The sequence below is a fragment of the Engystomops pustulosus genome, chromosome 6 (assembly GCF_040894005.1).
Source record: "Engystomops pustulosus chromosome 6, aEngPut4.maternal, whole genome shotgun sequence".
Lineage (NCBI taxonomy): Eukaryota > Metazoa > Chordata > Amphibia > Anura > Leptodactylidae > Engystomops > Engystomops pustulosus.
The window spans coordinates 125,638,828-125,654,910 of record NC_092416.1 but is presented as its reverse complement, the minus strand read 5'-3'; the positions used below and the strand labels follow the sequence as shown (position 1 = coordinate 125,654,910).

Sequence of the window (16,083 nt, the reverse complement as noted above, 5' to 3'; positions counted from 1 at the left end):
AGACGTACCCTTTCGTCTTACTGCGCATGGGGGAGTATGAAGAGGGCTCACGGGCTGAGCCCTCTTCATACTCACCGGGCGTTTGCTTCATTATGAACACCCACGATCGGCGATCCGTTGCCATGACAGCCTGGGATCACACAAAGATCCGAGGCTGTCATGATCGAGGCTATCTATTACAATGTGCGATCTGCACATTGTAATAGATGGTATGCAAAATCCCCATATACTGCCATACTGTAGTATGGCAGTATATGGTAGGATCAATCAGGCAACCTAGGGTTAAAGTACCCTAGGGAGTATGAAAAATAGTAAAAAAAATAAATAAAAAAAAGTAAAAAAAAAAAATTATATTAAAAAAACATAAAAATTCAAATCACCCCCCTTTCCCTAGAACTGATATAAACAGGGCCGCATCTGCCATGAGGCGAGATGAAAATCTCGCTTCAGGCGGCAGAATGCGGGTCCCTGTAAAGGGCGGCGAAATTCGCCGCTCTAAAGTGGGCGATTCGGGCGTCCATTAACGCCCGAATCGCCCACCAGCTAAATAAATCGGCCCTGTCTCTTTAAGACACAGGCGCGATTTATATGCGGAGCGACGCAGCGCCTATCCGGCAGCTGCGTCGCTCCGTTCTAAGCAGTGACACAGGCGCCATGACGTCATGCGCCTGTGTCACTGTGCGGAGCCGCGTCTCACAGGAGAGCCGCGTGAACACCGGAGCCGCGGCGAGGGAGCAGCTGCCTGCAGGTGAGTAGGATTTTTATTATTTTTCATGTATTTAATTAATTGTGGCTAATAATTAATACTGCGGGGGGGCGGGGGGGGGCTATATATATCATATGGGGCCAGAATTATTTTAAACTGGGGGGGGGGGGATCATGGAATGCTATTTTATTTGGGGCTATAATTATTTCTTTATTACTGGGGGGGATGCAATATATATTTATATTATTTGGGGCTATACCGTAATTATTTTATACTGGGGGGAATGCTATATATATATTATTTGGGGCTATGATTGTTTAATACTAGGGGGATGCTATAGATATTATATGGGGCCAGAATTATTTTATACTAGGGGCGGGGGGGGGTTCTGTATATTTTATTTGGGGATTTGGGGCTATAATTATTTTATACTGGGGGGGGATGCTATAGATATTATTTGGGGCTATAATTATTTTATACTGGGGGGGGATGCTATAGATATTATTTGGGGCTATAATTATTTTATACTGGGGGGGGATGCTATATATATATTATTTGGGGCTATAATTATTTTATACTAGGGGGGGGATGCTATATATATATTATTTGGGGCTATAATTATTTTATACTGGGGGGGGATGCTATAGATATTATTTGGGGCTATAATTATTTTATACTGGGGGAGATGCTATAGATATTATTTGGGGCTATAATTATTTTATACGGGGGGGGATGCTATAGATATTATTTGGGGCTATAATTATTTTATACTGGGGGGGGGATGCTATAGATATTATTTGGGGCTATAATTATTTTATACTGGGGGGGATGCTATAGATATTATTTGGGGCTATAATTATTTTATACTGGGGGGGATTCAGTATATATTATATGGGGCCAGAATCATTTTATACTGGGGGGTGCTGTATATATTATATATCACTATATCACTAAGCTGGGGGGATGTATATGGGATACAGTATATCACTAAGCTGGGGGATGTATATGGGATACAGTATATTACAAAGCTGGGGGGCTGTATATGGGATACAGTATATTACTAAGCTGGGGGGCTGTATATGGGGTACAGTATATTACTAAGCTGGGGGGCTGTATATGGGATACAGTATATTACTAAGCGGGGGGGATGTATATGGGATACAGTATATCACTAAGCTGGGGGGATGTATATGGGATACAGTATATTACTAAGCTGGGGGGATGTATATGGAATGCAGTATATTACTAAGCTGGGGGGATGTATATGGGATACAGTATATTACTAAGCTGGGGGGATGTATATGGGATACAGTATATTACTTAGCTGGAGGATGTATATGGGGTACAGTATATTACTAAGCTGGGGGGCTGTATATGGGATACAGTATATTACTAAGCTGTGGGGCTGTATATGGGATACAGTATATTACTAAGCTGGGGGGCTGTATATGGGATACAGTATATTACTAAGCTGCGGGGGCTGTATATGGGATACAGTATATTACTAAGCTGGGGGGCTGTATATGGGGTACAGTATATTACTAAGCTGGGGGGATGTATATGGGGTACAGTATATTACTAAGCTGGGGGGGATGTATATGGGATACAGTATATTAATAAGCTGGGGGGATGTATATGGGATACAGTATATTACTAAGCTGGGGGGATGTATATGGGATACAGTATATTACTAAGCTGGAGGGCTGTATATGGGATACAGTATATTACTAAGCTGGGGGGCTGTATATGGGATACAGTATATTACTAAGCTGGGGGGATGTATATGGGATACAGTATATTACTAAGCTGGAGGGCTGTATATGGGATACAGTATATTACTAAGCTGGGGGGCTGTATATGGGATACAGTATATCACTAAGCTGGGGGGATGTATATGGGATACAGTATATTACTAAGCTGGGGGGCTGTATATGGGATACAGTATATTACTAAGCTGGGGGGATGTATATAGGATACAGTATATTACTAAGCTGGGGGGCTGTATATGGGATACAGTATATTACTAAGCTGGGGGGATGTATATGGGATACAGTATATTACTAAGCTGGGGGGATGTATATGGGGTACAGTATATTACTAAGCTGGGGGGATGTATATGGGATACAGTATATTACTAAGCTGGGGGGATGTATATCGGGTACAGTATATTACTAAGCTGGGGGGATGTATATGGGATACAGTATATTACTAAGCTGGGGGGATGTATATGGGATACAGTATATTACTATGCTGGGGGGGGATGTATATGGGATACAGTATATTACTATGCTGGGGGGGGATGTATATCGGGTACAGTATATTACTTAGCTGCAGGGGCTGTATATGGGATACAGTATATTATATGTATATAGATTTTATCCCTATATAATGAAGGGATGTGTTATATGTGGGGTAGCGTGCGGTCAGTTGTGTTGTGAGGGGTATATATTATTTAGGAGCACAGTGTTGTTATCCAGGAGACTTCATACTGTAAGTGACTGTGGTATTTTTAGGGACGCCGGGTGGAGATGCTGCACGGAGCTGAAGATATCTGGCCGTGAATTCACCTTTGATACGTCATGGATTGGAGAACCCGGAATAAAGTCGTCCTGATGGAAGAGATTGTCATCTATAAGGTACTAGATGCCACTAATGCCTCTCAGATCCTGTAGTCAGTCACACAGTGTCAGGGAGCTGTCTGTAGGGTTGTTAATTGTTAGTAAAGTTTAAGGATTTACTTAACAGGGAGTGGGGGGGGGGGGGGCAGCATTTTAATATTCGCCTCAGGCAGCAAATATGCTAGAATCGGCCCTGGATATAAATATAAATAAACCGTAAAAATCATAAACACATTAGGTATCGCCACGTCCGAAAATGCCTGATCTATCTAAATATAATAACCGTTTTTCACTGCGTTTAACCCCGTAGCGGAAAATAGCGCCCGAAGTCGCAAATGGCATTTTTTTGCCATTTTGAAAAATAGAAATAATTCTATAAAAAGTGATTAAAAGGCTGTACAGTCCTAAAAATAGAAGCATTGGAAACGTCATCAGAAGTCGCAAAAAATGACACCACTCACAGCTCCATACACCAAAGTATGAAAAAGGTATTAGCGCAAGAACACGGCAAAATGAAGAATTTTTTTTTCTGTACAGGAGGTTTTAATTTTTGTAAATGTATGAAAACATTATAAAACCTATCCAAATTTGGTATCCTTGTTATCGTATTGACCCAATGAATGAAATAGACCTGTCATTTGTGGCGCACAGTGAAAGCTGTAAAAACCAAGCCCACAAGAAATGGCGCAAATGTGTTTTTTCATCATTTTCACTGCATTTAGAATTTTTTTCCCGCTTCCCAGTACACGGCATGGAATATTTAATACCATCACTACGAAGTGCAATTTGTTACGCAGAAAATAAGCCATCACATAGCTCTGTACACGGAAAAATAAAAAAGTTATAGATTTTTGAAGGTGGGGAGTGACAAATAAAAACGCAAAACGAAAAAAGGGCCTGGTCCTTAAGGGGTTAAACACCACTGACTTATATGATGAATCTCTCAACTTGCATTGGTTTTAATGGTCACTGACTTATAGATAAAGTCACTGAGTTGCCCATGTCAGCTAAAAAGATGAAAAGGTGAAAGAAAGTCACCTCTTAATAGCTACCATACGCAATAAGTGTTTTAGTAATCTCTTAATATATTTTGACATTTCTCCCCTATTTTGTTATATTGACTTTTACAAGTGAGTTCTTATCTTCGCTGAGCCTTCTGGGATTCTTTAAAACTTGGTGAGCTCCTGACTAATTAGGGAAAACAAGTGTTTTAATTACTATAAATACATCCTAATTGTGGCTCCAGGGAAAATCACATCTGTACAAGAGCCCAAATATTTATTATGCATCAGTCAACGTCTAGGGATTGAGCAGGGGAGATTAAGAGGAAGTCTTGCATAAAACAAATCTCCCATTAGCTTCTGTAGATGCCAGAATGATAAGAAATAATATAAGATGGAACTATACTATCCCCCAATACAAATGCACACCTGGATTGACTGAGCACAGGAGAGAGGAGAAAGCAGCTTATCTCCCCGTGAACAAAAGTATTAGGATGTTGAAAAGGAACATCCCAACGCTTCTTTCTAAACATTTTCCATCTTAGTATGGTGGCAAAATGGGTGTGGAGAGACCCCATTAGATAGTATTTAGCCCCAAAATGAGACAGAAGCTAGTTCTGCTGAAATCACTGGGGGAATATATAAAGAATGGTACTTTGAATGCCAGTCTTTATATTCCCCCCTGCTGGCCCAGATTTACTACGGGCTAAATCCTCTTCATAGATCCATAAATCCTCTCTGCCAGGTTGGACTTGTGTAGACCAGGTCTGACTTTAGCTATACAGGCGGTCCCCTACTTAAGAACACCTGACTTACAGACAACCCCTAGTTATAAACGGACCTCTAGATGTTGGTAATTCACATTACTTTAGCCTTAGACTACAATAAACAGCTATAAAAGTTATAAAATGTGTCTGTCATTAAGCATTTTTAAAATCCATTTGTCAAAGAGACCAAAAAAATTTTGTCTGGAGTTACAATTATAAAATATCCAGTTCCAACTTACATACAAATTCAACTTAAGAACAAACCTATAGAACCTATGTTGTATGTAACCCGAGGACTGCCTGTATTGTCTACCAGTTTTCTGGCAATAACTATGGTAAATATGGCAGGTAGGGACGTTCATGACCCTGCCCGAACACCCCACTCTCCACACCAAATAACTGTTAGAGAAGGAATAGAAAAATCCCCCTAATAAGTTTTGTCTAATATACATCTGATGTACATGGTCATCTTAACAAAAAGTAAGATTGATGAGTTGCCTGTAGAGAAGAGAAAATCATTAATGTTTTGATTCTCAGAAACATGTTGCTCCAATAGTTCTGCAAACTGGTATACAACCTCCTCTAAGACACAGTTGTTTTTATATAATTCATTTAGAGTTGGGTTAAGATTTACCGTATATACTGGAGTATAAACTGACCCACGTATTAGCCGAAAAACTAACTCGAGAATAAGCCTAGGGTGGAACATGCTTTTTAATAAAATGTCCAGCAGTAGCATCCCCTCATCAATAAATTGTTCAGAGGAGCCCCCCTTTAAAATAAAATGTCCAGCAGACGCCCTTTAAAATAAAATGTCCATCAGAGCCCTGTTTAAAATAAAATGTCCAGCAGAGTCCCCTTTTAAAATAAAATATCCAGCAGAGCCCCCTTGTAAAATAAAATGTCCAGCAGAGCCCCCCTTTAAAAAGAAATGTTCAGCAGAGCCACCCTTTAAATAGAAATGTTCAGCAGAGCCACCCTTTAAAACAAATGTAATGAAGTGCCCCTCCTTTAAACAAATGTCTAGCAAAGACCCCCTTAAAAAAATGTCCAGCAGAGACTTTTTTATCTATAGATCGATGTCTTGAAAGTGAAAGTAAAGTGTTTGTACTGTTAAAAGACACTGTCGTCCGTTATGCTCAGTTGTATTTCTATTTATTTACCATCTGTTATCTTTTGTAACTGAAGTAAATAAACCGAAATCCTGACTACATGCAGACAGATGTGGAAAAAAACAGCCATGTTCTATCTTAAAGAATGCAGAATCCCAGTATAATTAAACAATAGAATGTCCCCTGTATTAAAACCCCCACTTACTTACCACATCAATGAGCTGAGCAATAGAAAGGCCGAACCGCACAAGAACTGCATCAGATATATTGGCAACGGGCCGTGACCACTTGTTGTATCCCATGAAAAGCCTTTTCAGCAGTCTCTCCTCTGCATGAGCACGGGTCTCAATGTGACACAGAACTACAAAAAAAAGAGCATTACGTGTTACTCACTAGTAAGATTGGTATTATTCGTAAAATACATTGACTACATAAATTGTGATTCTGACGATCATTCCATTGTTAGAGATCATATCAATTTAATCTATCCAAATACTTTTAATGTTGTGTGAGGTATCAGGGCAAGCCATTCCTCATCCTGGGATATGTATTCAGTTCATACCCTACTGCACAGGTGTGAAACACAAGGCCCGCAAGCCAAATCCGTCCCACAGCCTTGTGTTATCTGGCCCACGGCCTTGTGTTATCCAGCACACGGCCTTGTGTTATCTGGCCTGGCTTTTGTATCCCTTCCCCTATGCTGCGCTCATCGGGAGTGCAGCATAGGAGCAGGGTAACTCCGATACTTACCTTTCCTTGCTCCCTCGAAGCTGCAGCTGTCCTTTTCTTTGCTCCAGTGTGTGCTGGCTCTGAAGCTGGCACACATAATGTAATTACATAATCACATGTGCCGGGTGCAGAGCTGGTGCATACAGCGGGCGCACACTGGAGCAAAGAACGGGACAGTTGCTGCTTCAGGGGAGCGAGAAAAGGTAAGTACATATTTTTTTCAAAGCAGTGGGAGAAGCTATGGCTACTGGGGGTAATGTGGCAGCTAGGTGGCACTAGGAGCACTGTGTCTGATGGGGATATAGGGGAACTATGGCTGCTGGGGGTCACTGCGGGAGCACTGTGGCTGCTGGAGGGCACAAGAAGAACTGTGGCTATTGGTGGAACTGGGGGAGCACTGCGGCCACTGGGGGAACTGGGGAAGCACTGTGGATACTGAAGGCACTAGCAATGTGGCTACTAAAGGCACTGTGGCTACAGTGGCTGCTTGGGTGCACACTAGGAGCAATGCGGCTGCTGGGGAGCACTGTGACTTCTGGAAAACTACTGGGGGAGGGACACTGTGGCTGCTGTAGGGACGCTGTGGCTGCTGTGGCTGCACTGTGGGGCACTCAGATTATTTGTCGCTGTGGGATACATACAAGCAATGCTGGTGTCTCAGGTTATTGTTATTTAACAATATGTTTAGATTTGTGGTTGTGCTCAAAGTGCTGATTGTAATTGTAGTACTGTATAAATGTAACTACTAAATAGCTCGAGTTTATGCACTAATAAAATGACAGTCGGGCCCTCTAAGGCAACCACAAAGCTAATGTGGCCCCCGCAAAAATGAGTTTGACCCAAAATTCCAGAGAAGGGAAAATTGATCTTGTGTTTCTGCTTACTTCATACGCTCTTGAACAAAGAATAACTTTTCTTGGATTTTACCATCAGCCACCAATATCAACTGTCTTCCAGTATGGGGACATTGCTGGGAGTTGATGAATTAGTGGATATTGAGAGTTCAATTCTGCGTAAAGGAAACCTACCATTTGATTTGATGCATTATGAAGCAAACATTCATTGTGAATGCTGTAGCTACACTGATGCAGGATCATATCTTTTTTAATCCTTGTGCTGAGTGTTTTTGCTGAAAAACAATTATAAAATGATGATAATGAAATTCCGTCCCTTCTGTGTCTGGGCTCTGCAATTTTCCTTTCAAATTACTTATGCACTGCACCATAGGATGATGTAATCACACTGTTCTTCCTGCCAAGCAAACTAATCAATTGCTGCACCATACCCCAGCTGCTGTGTATGAGTGATCCTGCTCAGGTTGAATAGTCCTGTCTTGGCTGTTCAGAAAGCTTGCGTGTAATGTGGATCCAGCTTTCCCAAGGCCCTGAATTTTATAATTTTTTTCAGCAAAACCACTAAGCGCAGGGATTAAACAAGATTCTGTCTATTCCACTATATATATACACTCTGTATATTTATATAAGGGGGGATTGGATTGGGCAGGGTGATAGGCAACAGGCATTGCTTCAGTTTCAGAAAGCAACAACAATTAATACATTGTCAATTAAATCTACAAAAATGTATAACTATACACAAACACAAGATGGCAGAGACAAAGGATGCAAGATGCACAACAAAAACGTAAACGGTGGAGCTAATATTAATCTGTGATGTGGTCTAAGACTGGGAGCTCTCCTTCACTCCCCAAACGCATCATGTGAATAGTGTCCAAGAGCAAAACTGACCACACAAGTTTTCTGGATACAATCTTCCTTTTACTTCATAATTTCTCGTAAAACATTCACATTTTTTGATAAATTGACCATATATTCACTATGATAAAGTTCAAAGAGCTTGCATTTTCAGACCACAAGGTAGCGTGAGTATGTTAACATATTTGTAAACTTATTTGTAAACTCGCATAAACATAATCACAGTCCATCCTTTGAATGTCCTTTTAAACAACTCACGTATCCTGGTGCATAGACCCTAACTCAAGCAGACGCCTCCTGAAGTGCTGTGAGCACTGTACTGTGACGTTTCGGGGGTCATACACGGAAGGGGGCATGACAACTACAGATATTATGTCATGGTCTGCTTTGACACACCAGCTATATCCAACTCTCTCTAAACTCCTTCATAAGCTTAAAAACCAGTATGAATATTCAGGCAGGTAAGCAGCAATGTCATACATTTCTTCATAACTGTATGAAAGAAATCTGTCAAATCATCTGAAGTATCTGTGATAAGAGTTTTCTTTTGCTTCTTTTACCAGTGACATCCTGGGTGGAACAATCCATGTAAGTTCATCTGCCAGTTCTTTTGACTGAAAATGAAGAGAAGGATGGATGGAAAATAGAAGTGGTATAGCTATAGGGCAGTTCACCCAATTAGTCAGGGGACCCAGGGGAACAGCTCTCAAAACACTTTGATCTACTCAATGTCAATCTTTCTACCCTGCTGAAAAAACACAAAAAACACCCTGAATCCCTTGGTCACAATATAATAATTCTTTTAATGCCAAAATTAGGCAGTACCAGTAGGTAAGTATATAGTCAAGTAAGGGAGGCCATGAAGACAATGCAAGTGCTAGAGTATAGTCATAGTAGATGTCTGTATGGAAACGACTGCTGAGATATCCACTACAAATATCAAATAAAACATCACTGGATGTAACTTGATGACTTTGGTAAACAATCTGGCCACCATTTTTGGCTTCATAATTTTTCAATTAATTAACATCATGTATGATGGATATAGTAAGGAATAGGGGGAGCTCACACAGAACTATGAAAGACACTATACATGTGGTGCACTGCAAGCTACTCATTGGTTGACAGCAATGTTTTAATTGGTTACCAAATTACAAAAACAGCCACTGGAGCATTTGTACCATTTTCTTGTGGGTTTAGATTTTATGGCTTTCACTGTGCGCCCCAAATGACATGTCTACTTTATTCTTTGGGTTGGTGCGATCACGGGGATAACAAATGTGTATGGGTTTTATAATGTTTTCATACATTTATAAAAATTAAAAACCCCTGTACAAAAAATTATTCGTTTTGCCATCTTCTGTCACTTATAACTTTGTCATAGTTTGGTGTACGGAGCTGTGGGTGGTGTAATTTTTTGCGTTTTTTGATGATATTTTTCAAAATAGAAAAAAAAGCGGTGTTTCCGGATTTAGATGCTATATTCCGTTATGGGGGTTAAATGCCGGGAAAAAACTTTATTATATTTTCATAGATCAGACATTTGGGGACATGGTGATACATAACATGTTTATGATTTTTACTGTTTATTTATATTGATATAAAGGAGGTAATTTTAATTTTTAGGTATTTTTAATATATATTTTTTTAACTGTTTAGACATTTTTTTTTACTATTTTTCACAATCCCTAGGGTTCTTTAACCGTAGGTTGTCTGATTGATCCTACCATATACTGCCATAGTACTGTATGGCAGTATATGAGGATTTTCCTTATCATTCATTACAATGTGCATATCGCACATTGTAATGAATAGGTTAAAACCAGACAGCCTCGGCCCTCTGTTAGACCCAAGACAGTCATGGCAACCGATCGCTGCGCCAGTATGATCTCACAGGGCAGCAATGGTATCCAAGATGGAGGCGCCTATGCACCCTGTGCCAGCACTGTTCTCAGGTGTTACCAGTGGGTGTTTGCTGCAATATGCAGAAAACGCCCACCTTGTATGGAAAGGCTTAGCCCATGAGCCCTCTCCATACACCCGCAGCCGGCATGTGGGTATAGTAATACGTCACATGTCGGTAAGAAGTTAATAGACTCGCAGCTTCATCATAACCCTTAGTTTTCACAAGCACAGGCAAAGATGATATCTATTCTTAAACCATATTATGTTTTTTTAATTTTCTATGATTGGAAAAAGAAAACTATGCCTCTAGTGCTACCTTAAAGAGGGCAGCTCCCTATAGACCAATGCACGACTTTCAAGCAGCATTGTGACATGACTTAGGATAATAGCCAAACCAATAAGGACTTCCTGTAGAAAAAGATATGAAACTGTAGACTGTTTCATGTCTCATTAGAACTATTCCAAGTTATGTCACTAGGCCTCTTGAAAGTTGAGCGCTGATCTATAGAAAGCTTCCTTCTTTAAGATGTCACTAAAGATATAGTTATTAGAGATGAGCGAGCACTAAAATGCTCGGGTACTCGTTATTCGAGACGAACTTTTCCCGATGCTCGAGTGCTCGTTTCGAGTAACGAGCCCCATTGAAGTCAATGGGAGACTCGAGCATTTTTCAAGGGGACCAAGGCTCTGCACAGGGAAGCTTGGCCAAACACCTGGGAACCTCAGAAAAGGATGGAAACACCACGGAAATGGACAGGAAACAGCAGGGGCAGCATGCATGGATGCCTCTGAGGCTGCTTAAATGCACCATTATGCCAAAATTATGGGCAACAGCATGGCCATGACAGAGTGACAGAATGAAGCTAGATAGCATCTAAAACATCCAATAATTGACCCTGACACTATAGGGGACGGCATGCAGAGGCAGCGGCAGCAGCGGAAGGCTAGAGAGTGGCATGGCGACATACCCTAAATGGACTCAGGCTTCAAACCAATGGGTAGCAGAGAGGAACCAAAGGAGGTGAGCAAGAAGCGCTCAAATAATATTGGTACATGATAAAAGTTTGCCAGTATATTTTGTGGATTACACAGCAGGGTGGCGACAAAGTTAACATGGAAGCCATGAAAACAATCCAAAATTCTGCCTGACACAGCTCGTTTGATAAGGGGACGATGTATGGAGGCAGTGAACTAGTAGTAGATTAAAGGTGCTGCAGTTAAAACTATGTTAGTTGGTTCTTGGCATGGAGCTGGCGCTCCGCTGCCAGGCGAGCTTTCGCCAATCCAAGCCCCTGTCTCTAGGCTACTCCCCAAACAGCACTTCTAAGAACCTTTCGGATAAGATCAAGTGTAGTAGCGTTCTTATAAGTTTGGGATATGGCGGGTGAGGGGAATGTAAAAATCTGCGCAAGAAGCGCTGAAATAATATCCGTAAATGAAAAAAGTTTTCCAGTATATTTTGTGGCTTACACAGCAGGGTGGCGACAAAGTTAACAAGTTTGATGTGGAATGCCCTGCAATAGCTCTTGGGCGGTGTGCCTTTTATCACCTAGGCTCAGCAGTTTGAGCACCGCCTGCTGTCGCTTAGCAACGGCACTGCTGCTGTGCCTAGAGCTACCGACTGATGGCGCCATGCCCACGGATGGTAATTCGGAGGAGGAGGAGGTGGAGGAGGGGTGGGAGGATTTGGAGGTATAGTAGGCCTTTGAGACCTGGACCGAGGTAGGCCCCGCAATCCTCTGCGTCGGCAGTATATGACCAGCCCCAGGGTCAGACTCGGTCCCAGCCTGCACCAAGTTAAGTGTAGTAGCGTTCTTATAAGTTTGGGATATGGCGGGTGAGGGGAATGTAAACAGATGCGCAAGAAGCGCATGATGCGCATGGAGCTGGCGCTCCGCTGCTAGGCGAGCTTTCGCCAATCCAAGCCCCTGTCTCTAGGCTACTCCCCAAACAGCACTTCTAAGAACCTTTTGTATAAGATCAAGTGTAGTAGCGTTCTTATAAGTTTAGGATATGGCGGGTGAGGGGAATGTAAACAGATGCGCAAGAAGTGCTGAAATAATATCCGTAAATGGTAAAAGTTTGCCAGTGTATTTTGTGGATAACACAGCAGGGTGGCGACAAAGTTAACAACTTTGATGTGGAATCCATGAAAACAACCCAAATTTCGGCCTGACAAACCTCGTTTGATAAAGGGACGATGTATGGAGGCAGCTATATGGACGACTTTTGGAGGTAGCAATGGAGACAACGTGTGGAGGCTGCTATGGAGACAATTCAATTTGGATAGTGCCTGTATGTGGCAGTCCAAAAAATTTTTCAAACCAGAGGAGCAGGTAGGTGGCCCTCCAGAAAAATGGAATAGATTGAGTGCCTGTATGTGGCAGTCCAAAAAATTTTTCAAACCAGAGGAGCAGGTAGGTGGCCCTCCAGAAAAATGGAATAGATTGAGTGCCTGTATGTGGCAGTCCAAAAAATTTTTCAAACCAGAGGAGCAGGTAGGTGGCCCTCCAGAAAAATGGAATAGATTGAGTGCCTGTATGTGGCAGTCCAAAAAAGTTTTTAAACCAGAGGAGCAGGTAGGTGGCCCTCCAGAAAAATGGAATAGATTGAGTGCCTGTATGTGGCAGTCCAAAAAAGTTTTTAAACCAGAGGAGCAGGTAGGTGGCCCTCCAGAAAAATGGAATAGATTGAGTGCCTGTATGTGGCAGTCCCAAAAAATTGTTTAAAACAGAGGACCGGAAAGGTGGCCCTCCAGAAAAATTGAATAGATTGAGTGCCTGTATGTGGCACTCCCAAAAATTGTTTAAAACAGAGGACCGTGTCGGTGGCCCTCCAGAAAACTTAAATGCATAAAGTACTATACCTAGAGCCAGTGGGCCCTGTCAAAAAACAGCCAGTTTCCTCTGCTTTACTGTAGAAAGAGGAGGAGAAGGAGGAAAATGAGGAGGAGGAGGAGTGGATAAATTATTCAGGTTGAGCTTCCTTCACCTGCTGGAGATTTGAAATTAGGAGAAATCCATGCTTTATTCATCTTGATAAGCGTCAGCCTGTCAGCGCTGTCAGTCGACAGGCGTGTACGCTTATCGGTGATGATGCCACCAGCTGCACTGAAAACCCGCTCTGACAAGACGCTAGCGGCAGGGCAGGCAAGAACCTCCAAGGCGTAGAGCGCCAGTTCGTGCCACATGTCCAGCTTTGAAACACAGTAGTTGTAGGGAGCTGTGTGATCATTTAGGACGATGGTATGGTCAGCTACGTACTCCCTCACCATCTTTCTGTAAAGATCAGCCCTACTCTGCCGAGACTGGGGACAGGTGACAGTGTCTTGCTGGGGTGACATAAAGCTGGCAAAAGCCTTGTAAAGCGTACCCTTGCCAGTGCTGGACAAGCTGCCTGCTCGCCTACTCTCCCTCGCTACTTGTCCCGCAGAACTACGCACTCTGCCGCTAGCGCTGTCAGAAGGGAAATACTGTTTCAGCTTGTGCACCAGGGCCTGCTGGTATTCATGCATTCTCACACTCCTTTCCTCTCCAGGGATGAGAGTGGAAAGATTTTGCTTGTACCGTGGGTCCAGGAGAGTGAACACCCAGTAATCGGTGCTGGAATAAATTCTTTGAACGCGAGGGTCACGGGATAGGCAGCCTAGCATGAAATCTGCCATATGCGCCAGAGTACCAACGCGTAAGAATTCACTCCCCTCACTGGCCTGACTGTCCATTTCCTCCTCCTCCAACTCCTCCAACTCCTCTTCTTCTGCCCATACACGCTCAACAGTGTAGGACTCAACAATGGTCCCCTCTTGTGTCTCGCCAACATTCTCCTCCTCTTCCTCCTCATCCTCCTCCACCTCCACCTCCTCCGATATGCGCTGAGAAACAGACCTAAGGGTGCTTTGGCTATCAACAAGGGAATCTTCTTCCCCTGTCTCTTGTGAGGAGCGCAAAGCTTCCGACTTCATGCTGACCAGAGAGTTTTTCAACAGGCCAAGCAGCGGGATGGTGAGGCTGATGATGGCGGCATCGCCACTGACCATCTGTGTTGACTCCTCAAAGTTACTCAGCACCTGACAGATATGTGAGCACTGTACTGTGACGTTTCGGGGGTCATACACGGAAGGGGGCATGACAACTACAGATATTATGTCATGGTCTGCTTTGACACACCAGCTATATCCAACTCTCTCTAAACTCCTTCATAAGCAAACACCTGGGAACCTCAGAAAAGGATGGAAACACCACGGAAATGGACAGGAAACAGCAGGGGCAGCATGCATGGATGCCTCTGAGGCTGCTTAAATGCACCATTATGCCAAAATTATGGGCAACAGCATGGCCATGACAGAGTGACAGAATGAAGCTAGATAGCATCTAAAACATCCAATAATTGACCCTGACACTATAGGGGACGGCATGCAGAGGCAGCGGCAGCAGCGGAAGGCTAGAGAGTGGCATGGCGACATACCCTAAATGGACTCAGGCTTCAAACCAATGGGTAGCAGAGAGGAACCAAAGGAGGTGAGCAAGAAGCGCTCAAATAATATTGGTACATGATAAAAGTTTGCCAGTATATTTTGTGGATTACACAGCAGGGTGGCGACAAAGTTAACATGGAAGCCATGAAAACAATCCAAAATTCTGCCTGACACAGCTCGTTTGATAAGGGGACGATGTATGGAGGCAGTGAACTAGTAGTAGATTAAAGGTGCTGCAGTTAAAACTATGTTAGTTGGTTCTTGGCATGGAGCTGGCGCTCCGCTGCCAGGCGAGCTTTCGCCAATCCAAGCCCCTGTCTCTAGGCTACTCCCCAAACAGCACTTCTAAGAACCTTTCGGATAAGATCAAGTGTAGTAGCGTTCTTATAAGTTTGGGATATGGCGGGTGAGGGGAATGTAAACATCTGCGCAAGAAGCGCTGAAATAATATCCGTAAATGAAAAAAGTTTTCCAGTATATTTTGTGGCTTACACAGCAGGGTGGCGACAAAGTTAACAAGTTTGATGTGGAATGCCCTGCAATAGCTCTTGGGCGGTGTGCCTTTTATCACCTAGGCTCAGCAGTTTGAGCACCGCCTGCTGTCGCTTAGCAACGGCACTGCTGCTGTGCCTAGAGCTACCGACTGATGGCGCCATGCCCACGGATGGTAATTCGGAGGAGGAGGAGGTGGAGGAGGGGTGGGAGGATTTGGAGGTATAGTAGGCCTTTGAGACCTGGACCGAGGTAGGCCCCGCAATCCTCTGCGTCGGCAGTATATGACCAGCCCCAGGGTCAGACTCGGTCCCAGCCTGCACCAAGTTAAGTGTAGTAGCGTTCTTATAAGTTTGGGATATGGCGGGTGAGGGGAATGTAAACAGATGCGCAAGAAGCGCATGATGCGCATGGAGCTGGCGCTCCGCTGCTAGGCGAGCTTTCGCCAATCCAAGCCCCTGTCTCTAGGCTACTCCCCAAACAGCACTTCTAAGAACCTTTTGTATAAGATCAAGTGTAGTAGCGTTCTTATAAGTTTAGGATATGGCGGGTGAGGGGAATGTAAAC

General features: G+C 43.1%; 1 protein-coding gene across 1 annotated transcript in view; it reads right to left on the bottom strand.

The window, feature by feature from the left end:
- Positions 1–16,083, bottom strand: part of CHRNA4 (cholinergic receptor nicotinic alpha 4 subunit) — a 70,039-nt gene that overhangs the window by 32,680 nt on the left and 21,276 nt on the right. The window contains exon 2 of the mRNA XM_072110907.1: positions 6,414–6,565. Coding sequence (XP_071967008.1) covers positions 6,414–6,565 — 152 coding nt within the window. The remainder of the gene's footprint in view (positions 1–6,413; positions 6,566–16,083) is intronic.